An 8,790-nucleotide genomic window follows, 5' to 3' on the forward strand; every position below is an offset into this window, starting at 1 on the left:
CGTGCTGCCTTCAGAGCTTCTTCCGCTTGCTGCTTCCGGAGCTTCTCTTTCCACGCTGCCGACGGTAGCACGTCGGTCTTCGCCCCTGACCCCTTACCCATGAAGAAGAAGCTAGCTGTCGCCGTGGGCTTCTCCTTGTGCTCTGGTTTGGCCAGCTCTTTTGCCGGCTCTGTCGGCGCTGCCTTCTGCTGGCTCAGCTGCCTTGCCCGTAGCCTTGGCTGATTCTTGCTCGAAGAACGATTTCAGCCCAGAGATCGGACCCGAATGCGCCGATTTGAGGTGATTCCGTGCGTTGCCGCCAATGATCGGCCGGTTGGATCGGACCTGCGAGTCAGCATGAGGCACTGGCGCCTTGTTCCATTTGCTGGCTGTGCTCCGCGCCTTCAGCATCGCCCGTAGCCGCTGGGCACGCTCATATTCTGTTGGCGCCGAGTAAAGCCGCACCGTAGTAGATCGGGCCAAGTGCAGCTGCGTCAGCGTCCTGCTCCCTTTGACTTTTCCTGAAAGCGCGTACATTTAGAACACAGGTGTAGAATAGGAAAGGAAAGAAAGGGAAAAATAAGAGTTCGAATTGAGAGCCAGCGGAAGAACAGTGCTGATAAAGGCCCAACCCATCAGCAAAAAAAAGTCACCGGCGGTGATTCGGTAAGCAATGAAAAACGGACCGAGCCACGGATAATCAAGCTGCCTTGGCCCAGGAATCACCATCGGATTGCGCATACACGCCTTCGCGGTCTCAAATGCCAATGTCACCGCCTCTGGGAAGTTGTTTTTTCAAAGCAATTTTATTATTACATACAAGGTGACAAAATGCGCTTCGGTAGTATTTACTTGGAGGCGGCGACGAACTTGGTGGTGGCCTTTGGTGCCCTCGGACACGGGCGTGGCGCGAACAGCTCTCCGGGCAGCAGCAGACGGACGGCAGTCTGGATTTCGCGCGAGGTGATGGTCGACTTCTTGTTGTAGGCAGCCAGCTTCGAGGCCTCCGAGGCCAATGCGCTCGAAGATGTCGTTGACAAACGAGTTCATGATCGACATGGCCTTGTTCGAGATACCGGTGTCGGGGTGCACCTGCTTGAGCACCTTGTAGATGTAGGTCGAGTAGGTCTCCTTGCGGACAACCTTGCGCGACTTCTTCTCGCCAACAGACTTGACGGGGGCCTTACCGCCGGTAGCGGGCTTGTCCGGAAACCTTGGGAGCCATTTTGTCTTTTTGTTCGTGTGGTGGTGGGTGTAGCGAGTGTGTTAAAGTAACGTGGAGTTAGAAAAAGAAAAGCACTGCCCGGAGCGAGGCGCGGTGCTGGCCGTGCTTTTTATAAGAATTTCGCCGAGCCCATGCCCCATGCGAGACAAATCCACCACGAGGCGCGTCTCGATTGGGGCCTGATGATTGGCCCGGCTGATCCCAGCCCTCTGACCCGTGATTTTGTTGCGCCCAGATCGAGGCGCCATGCCCGGCGCCATGCCCGGCGCTGTCGGGACGGGTGCAGCGAGGGCTTCTGCCGGAGCAGTGCGCGTGTGGACGCGTGTGGCAATGCGCAGCGGGGCAATTTGCAGCAGGGCACTGCTCCGGCAGCACGCACAGCTGCAGCCAGAGGACCCAGCGCAGCCATGCTGCTTTTCTGCTGCTTTTTGCTGCCTTCTGCCTTCTGCTGCCTTCTGCTGCCTTTTGCTGCTAGTGTGCTGGCGTGCCGAACTTGGCTTCTCCGATCGCCAGCGCCCTGACAAAAAAGAAAAAAAGAGCGCAGAAAATGGGCCGCGTGCATGATTGGCTGGAATCGAGGCACAGTCCACGGGCCCGATTTTGGCAGAATCGAATTTCCTGGGCAGGCGGCGCCAGTGGTTATAAAAGGCCCGCATGCCACACAGCCCACCGACTGCCAGGCTAGTCTCGCTCTACACATAACTTTCTCTCTCTCGCTCTTGCTCCACCACAGCAAAGACCCAACCCGTCGCTTTTAAACGCACACGCACCCACGCACCCAAAACAAAGACCCAAATCAAAAATGGCTGGAGGCAAGTCTGGAGGCAAGGCCGGTATCTCGTCGTCTGCTGGACCCAAGTCGCGCTCGTCCAAGGCTGGAATTCAGTTCCCCGTCGGCCGTATCCACCGCCACCTGCGCAAGGGCAACTACGCCCAGCGCATTGCGGCTGGTGCCCCCGTGTACCTGGCTGCCGTGCTCGAGTACCTGACTGCCCGAGATCCTCGAGCTGGCCGGTAACGCCGCCCGCGACAACAAGAAGACCCGCATCATCCCCGCCACCTGCAGCTGGCGATCCGTAACGACGAGGAGCTGAACAAGCTGCTCGGCAACGTGACCATCGCCCAGGGTGGTGTCCTGCCCAACATCCACAATACTCTGCTCCCCCAGAAGAGCAAGAAGGCCGGCGCTGCTTCGCAGGAGCTCTAAGCTACCAACAAAAAAATTGGCCTGACAACTACTCGTCCACAGATAGCGCGATGTTTAATTTTTTAAAGGCATGCCTGAATTATGTACAATATACATCCTTTGAGAAACCCCCTCAGCAGAATGCAAGTGATCACTTTCCTGTGTTTTTAGGTGACATCAGAGCCAGACCTCGGCTTGACAATTCCTTTTGATCTCCACTCTTTTCCAGTTTTTCTACTCTTGTGCTGTTAATTTATATTTTGCATTTTGCATCGCTGCCATTTTTCCTTGAAAATGAGCGACACGCCGAATAACCAGACAAACTTGTTCAACAGAATGAGAGACCAGGGCGTGTTCAGGACACCATACCCGCAGCACCTTGCGCAGCCAAATACAACACCCAGCTTTCGACAGCCAACAGCAAGAACTGGGGGTATACCGATGTATGCCCCGAGCCTTGGTGGTATGAGCCCACGACCGCCGGTGTTCAGTCCGTACCCCCGCCGCTTTCAGCCTATGGAGTACCCAACCTCTCTACGGCCACTCAGATTATACAATGCGCAGACCCCAGTCCCACACATGCAAATGCCAAGGAGTCTGCGGCCAATACTCCCGATGAGCCCGAGAATAGCACTTCCTGGTGCGTCCACAGTAATAGAACTGCGTGAGTGGTTCGTGTTCATTGATGTATACAAGCACACGGTTTTGGTCGGCGGTCTGACAACAAAGGAAACTGGCGAGACCATGATCCGGTATTCATCAGATATCAGAAAAGTTTTCAGCGCCCAGCGCGTTCTGTCGTCAAAAGGGAGAGAGTATAGTCTAGCTGGGCCGATTAGTGTCGAAGGCGCGAGAAGGCGCGGTCTCCCGGACGAGATCATCCAGGAATTTGCCGATGGGTTTCCAGTAAACTGGAGAATTGTGGTTAGTGATTACATTCGGGTGCTGCTAGCGTCAGAACAAGGATACTACGGCTATGATGCGCCAATTGACGCTCGATCTCCCAGTAATGGGGCCGCGCGACAGTTCTTTATGGCTGACCAGCCGCTGTCGCCATCCTCTGGTTCGCTTTCGTCAGAGTTCAGAAGATTGAATACGGAAAAGCCCACAGCACCGATAAGGAGGGCTGCAGCGTTACTAGACACCAACTGTTCGTCTCGGGCCAGCAGTGTTGTCAGCAACATGCATCACCAGAATGCCGATGTGGAAGAGCAGTCACTGATGAGGACCAACGACGGGGAGGAGGCGGACACAGAGGGCAGTGATGATGACCGTGATGGCGGTGGTGTTGGCAGTGGTAGTACAATGGTGGCCAGCCCTGAGCCTGGTGTTCAAAGGGCGTCGACTCTGGTCCCACCCGATCCACTGAAACTGGGCGCCAATTCAGATCCAGATGCTGAACCAGATGCTGAACGTGGCGCAAAGGACGCCTCTGACGACGAGAATAACTTCTGGATATCTATAAATCCGCAGCAAGCCCCTGCAGCAAACAGTGACAGCGATGCAGAAGACAACCATGGACATTCCAGCGACGATTTTGTCAAGACACCCCCTAGAAGGCAGCAAGCAACCGCAGCCTTGCACCTTTCACAGACCAAGGCGGCTCGGCTCACTGAGATTGGGGGCGGCTCCGCGCGTGAAGAACCGCATATTCGCTCACCAACCACTAGATCCAAAACAAAGACGCCAGTGCGGAGCTCTGCTCAGAGGAGATCCAGACGCACACAATCCACAAGCAAGCCAGCTACGCCTAGGACCAAAAATCAGGGGCTAGCTGAAGAAATGGTTACTCCTCAGAAAAAGCGCTCTACCAAATCACCGTCTGGACCACGATCGGCGGATTCCTCGGTCACTCGTTCGGGCAGAAGGGTACGCAAGCCTCAGGAATGGTGGGCTAACGCACAAGACCATTTGCATGACGATGCAGATGATAATACGCATGAGATCAAATACAAATGGGGTACCGGAGTTCCCATGATAGTCAAGAAAGGAAAGCGGATTCGGCTCAGTGACTATTTTTTGAATCAGCAGGAAGATGACAGGGCTTCTTCAGATTAGGCATGTAAATACTGATTATTCATACTCTAGATTTTAAATCATTTGACAGTATGACCAGCTCGTAGATGGCTCAGATCTCGCAATTCATTCCCGTATTTAGCTGCACATGTTACTGCTATGCTATCTTTTGTGTACAGCTATCGACACCATCCTTTATTTGTATCGTCGAGCATATCTCTTTTATTAAATAAGGTTTTGTAGTCCAAATAGTCCTTGATAGTCTGCTAAAATAGTTTCAGTTGGCTGAGAGGATCCAGGCTCTTTTGAGCCTCACAATGGTGAACCAATGCAAAAACGACCATGCTGAGCAGGCTATCAAGACAAGAGATGTCCAAGATCACCATTTCACCAAAAATTATCCCACACCTTCAAATGATCGGTTTGCCGTGATGCTTCATCGACGGGTCAAGCCATGCTGACTAGCAGCCGAGCTCACATTGCGAGCAAAGTGGTTCTAGTATTAGCAAAAATATATTGTACGTCATATATCCTATTTTCGGGTAGCCTCAATAGGGACCTCCTGTATGTTAAATTGCGTGCATCCAAAAATAGCCCCATGTTGTCCTCAACCTTCTTTCTTACATTAGTGGTATCCTGCAATTCGATCCAGAAAAGAAGATTTACATCCTTTGCATCCCTGGTCTCCCAATGTTCTAAAAATACCCTAGCCTGAGATGAGGGTTATTGCTGCATTTACATGCCCATTCATTCCGCAGGCCTGTATGAGGTGATGCACGCGGATGGTCGGTTAGTTTTTAGGTCCTGTCAGCCTAAATGGTTCCTTTGCAGATGCTCAACCGTGGGAAACTGGTTCAAGCGGATTGCCGCTTTCCAGGCTTTTCATATAAAACCCCCATGGATCTCCTCAATCTTAGCATTTTCCAAACCAACCAACTAACAATCCACAATCTTGCATTCATCCTCATCATCACATCCTGGTCGTGCAAAAATCATCAAGCAAAACTCATCAATCCAACTCATCCAATCATGAAAACTACCATCATCTCCGATCACTTCTCTCCTGGCCTGGCCTCTAGCGTTGCTGCCCATGCCTCGCTCAAGTATCCAGTGCCCTCGCTACTCACCTTTTGGCGAGAACTGCCCTGCTGTTCCTGCTGGCCAGTCTCTCGACTAGTGGCATCAACGCACCTATTCAGCTCGATGACGCTGGGTCAGAAGAACCCATTTTGCAAGTACACGACTCCATTTGCAACGCCCTCAGCCACCTGGACAGCTGGTGAGATCAGTGACATGTCAAAGTTCCATGACAACATTGCTGCCCACTCAGGCGGCCACGGCCAGTTCTCGATTTCCTTACGACAATGGTAAGACAGTTTCGCTGTCAATCCATGAGGTTCTAGCGCTACATGTTTGTCGGGTCCAAGCCTGCATCAGCTGACAAACACTGCATCCTGTCATGAGCTACACCTTCAAGCTGCCTGAGGATCTTCCGAGCTCTGATAAGGCTGTGTTTGCCTGGACCTGGGCCAATGCGATCAGGAAACCGCGAATTCTATATGAACTTGTGCCGATATTGCAATCAAGGGCGGAAACTCCAAGTCGATACACTGGAAAGAAGATGACTGTAGTTAACTATCCTGGATACCCAGCTATGGCCGAGTTCAACGGAAACTATGACACAGGAATTGAACTTTACAATAACGCCCCGAAGGTCACCATCTCTCCAGGTGGCTCGAAGCTCTGCTCCCTAGCGATACAAGAAATGACAAGCCGCCCTAAGGGTGACCTTAAGCCGCCTAAGGACGAACCCATTCCGCATGCCCCCGAAGAGCTCTGCGCCTGCCGCTGCCCTGCTCCTACTGGTTCTTCGGGATCTGGATCGTGCACCCACGGTGCCATGGCATGCGATTCTGGAAACTCGGGCTACAAGGTCTGTGTGTACGGCAACTGGGAACCCACCAATTCCGTGCCCTGCTGGAACCAAGTGCAAGAGCTCGGGTGGCAGCGCTATCTGCGACTGGGTCTAAGGAACAAGTTCAAATCATTGTAGACAACAATGTGCAGAAATAAAGCAAATTGACACGGAATTGATATTTCATGTCAGGTATCAGTAGTCTCTTCAGCAAAACGGTTCGCTTGTAGTATATTGCACTGGTGATCAATAGTTTAGCATTGCCTGAATTTATGGTCAGCAATCAAGCAGACTCTGCCACATGTTATACTCGATGTCTCACCAATATGTAGCTTTTTGAAAGGGAGTTTCAATTAAGAGTCGACCGATTGTTCATTAATATTATCAATGGCTGATTGTAGTCAGAAATCAGCTGTTATGCTCGAATCCAATGAGCATGAACATGATGACTCGGCTCCAACTCCCACGATATCCCCTGACCCGGCTCCCACGGATCCAAGCCCGCACGTGGTACAACAATGCAGCACCTTTATGCCGCAAGGACCAGTGACCGGTATTCCCGTCGTTCATGCAACGCAACATCACTAGCAAGACACTAGTGCACCGAAGCATATATATGCTTCGACTCGACAAGACTCCAAGACAATTCATCATCCAGTGTCTACTAGAGTTCCCTACTCGTATATTCTGTTTCAACCTGTTTCCCTCCTGTTTTTGAGTTTGAATACTATTTATTCGAACTTGAAACAGGGTTAAAAACGGGTTGAAACAGAATATACGAGTAGGGAACTCTAGTAGAATTTATGATTCTCTGAGTTTCTCCAATTTTTCTTTCCTCATCGGATCCATATGTCATCACAACCATGGCTCCGATCCTCCTTTGGGATCTCCCTCTTCTCCACTCTCGATTTCTTTCTTATAACTACTTTCTCTTCTTATTCATAGTTCTTTTTTTCTCTGGCTGCTTACAGCCCACTCCTTATTCAATACAACAATTGTCTGGCTGACTCAGCCCAAATCACTTGCTGAAACTCGTGACCTTCCAACAAACTCTAGTAGACACTGGATGATGAATTGTCTTAGGTTCTTATCGAATTGAAGCATATATATGCTTCGATGCACTAGTGTCTTGCTAGTGACGTTGCATTGCATGAACGACGGGAATACCGGTCACTGGTCTTTGCGGCATAAAGGTACTGCATTGTTGTACCACGTGCGGGCTTGGATCCGTGGGAGCCGGGTCAGGGGATATCGTGGGAGTTGGAGCCGAGTCATCATGTTCATGCTCGTCGGATTCGAGCATAACATAGCAAGCCGATTGGGAAGATGGCCGAGCGGTCTAAGGCGCTGCGTTCAGGTCGCAGTCAGTATCACTGGCGTGGGTTCGAATCCCACTCTTCTCATTTTTCATACTTTTTGTTGCAATGGTCACCGAACTGGATGAACTGAATTGCTTGGATTGTAGCTGTTGGCAATTTTACTGGCCACCCTATAATGTATATCACCGATATGCCAGGGATGAAGGTGTTTGATACCAATATTTTAACCAGTGCTCTTGCTTCATTTATTCCTTTTCTGGTTGTCATTATAAAACAAAGATGGCACGATAGCCGTTTATTCCAAGTGAGTGTGCTTCATTTTGCATTCCATAGCTGATACAAACATTTATCAATATCTTCTCCTTATCTACTAGAATTGCTCTGCTCGCGATGCGAGCTCAGCTGCTAGTTAGCATGGATTGACATGTCGGATGGTTGTTGGTGCAATAGCGATCATGGACATCTCCCATCTTGATGGTCTTCTCAGCGCAGGCGCTTCAGTGCTGGTTTGCTGCTGCAGCATGCCTCTTGCGCGGCCTCTTTGTTGCAGGGGTGGTGCCAGAAGCATTGGCAGCAATGGCCGTAGAACGACGGAACCATTCAGGAATACTGCCTGAATCACAGAGTGACTGGAAAATGAGTCTGAAGTTTAGAACTGCTGCGAGGTTGTGGTTCAAGAGTCGAGACGAATAGGCCTGCCTATATTGTGCCATTGCCAATATATATATGCCATCCTCATGCCTTTGTAGATTACTTTTGCTTCTATATGCAATAATCCCATTTCAAAACTTAGTCTTTTAATTCATTTTATTTTAAAATATGAACACCCGAGACAAGGTAGGCGGTGCCGATGACGCGACCAGTCGGGTTGTGACTGACGAGCCCCTTAGAGTGGGACAGGGATAGTCAAACCCCTTAGCGACGTTGTGTGCGGTAAACCTTCATGGTATTGCTGCCCTGGGTAACAAGCTTACGAAAACGGCGGAAACTATACCAGTGTTTAGCGGCAGCCTTGATGAGCTAGCCGAAGATGATGTCTATATTTTCAAAACGCCATAAATTCGAACTAATAAAATCGGGGAAATACTTGTGAGATGAAACTGAAGAAAAGAGAACAAGCTGAATATCTGGCATACTGGCTTTTAACACC

At 50.6% G+C, this 8,790-nt stretch overlaps 3 protein-coding genes and 1 non-coding gene across 4 annotated transcripts; 2 read left to right on the forward strand and 2 right to left on the reverse strand.

Annotated features, from left to right (window-relative positions):
* Positions 1 to 827: 827 nt before the first annotated feature.
* DL89DRAFT_279884 (histone-fold-containing protein) lies at positions 828 to 2,495 on the reverse strand (the record flags this gene model as incomplete). Its single annotated transcript, XM_040889582.1, has 3 exons — positions 2,289 to 2,495; positions 1,022 to 1,192; positions 828 to 999 (listed from the first exon to the last, which is right to left on the reverse strand). The coding sequence occupies exons 1-3, from the start codon at positions 2,348 to 2,350 to the stop codon at positions 828 to 830; spliced, it is 405 nt and encodes a 134-aa protein (XP_040739178.1). The 5' UTR covers positions 2,351 to 2,495.
* Positions 2,496 to 6,734: 4,239 nt separating this feature from the next.
* On the forward strand, positions 6,735 to 7,002 carry DL89DRAFT_272667 (uncharacterized protein). The gene has a single exon (XM_040889002.1). It carries the CDS (start codon positions 6,739 to 6,741, stop codon positions 6,907 to 6,909), a length of 171 nt encoding a protein of 56 aa, XP_040739179.1. The 5' UTR covers positions 6,735 to 6,738; the 3' UTR covers positions 6,910 to 7,002.
* A 374-nt stretch (positions 7,003 to 7,376) lies between these two features.
* On the reverse strand, positions 7,377 to 7,628 carry DL89DRAFT_272669 (uncharacterized protein). The gene has a single exon (XM_040889003.1). It carries the CDS (start codon positions 7,622 to 7,624, stop codon positions 7,454 to 7,456), a length of 171 nt encoding a protein of 56 aa, XP_040739180.1. The 5' UTR covers positions 7,625 to 7,628; the 3' UTR covers positions 7,377 to 7,453.
* Positions 7,629 to 7,641: 13 nt separating this feature from the next.
* DL89DRAFT_t224 lies at positions 7,642 to 7,724 on the forward strand. The gene has a single exon. It is a non-coding gene; the product is annotated as a tRNA-Leu (tRNA).
* The last annotated feature ends 1,066 nt before the right edge of the window (positions 7,725 to 8,790 follow it).

The sequence above is a fragment of the Linderina pennispora genome (assembly GCF_002104995.1).
Source record: "Linderina pennispora strain ATCC 12442 chromosome Unknown DL89scaffold_120, whole genome shotgun sequence".
In the NCBI taxonomy this organism is placed as follows: Eukaryota; Fungi; Kickxellomycota; class Kickxellomycetes; order Kickxellales; family Kickxellaceae; genus Linderina; species Linderina pennispora.

What these genes read in the sequence shown, in the direction of transcription:
- DL89DRAFT_272667 (XM_040889002.1), top strand. Translation starts at nt 6,739, where the DNA reads ATGCTCGAATCCAATGAGCATGAACATGATGACTCGGCTCCAACTCCC.
- DL89DRAFT_272669 (XM_040889003.1), bottom strand. Translation starts at nt 7,624, where the DNA reads ATGCTCGAATCCGACGAGCATGAACATGATGACTCGGCTCCAACTCCC.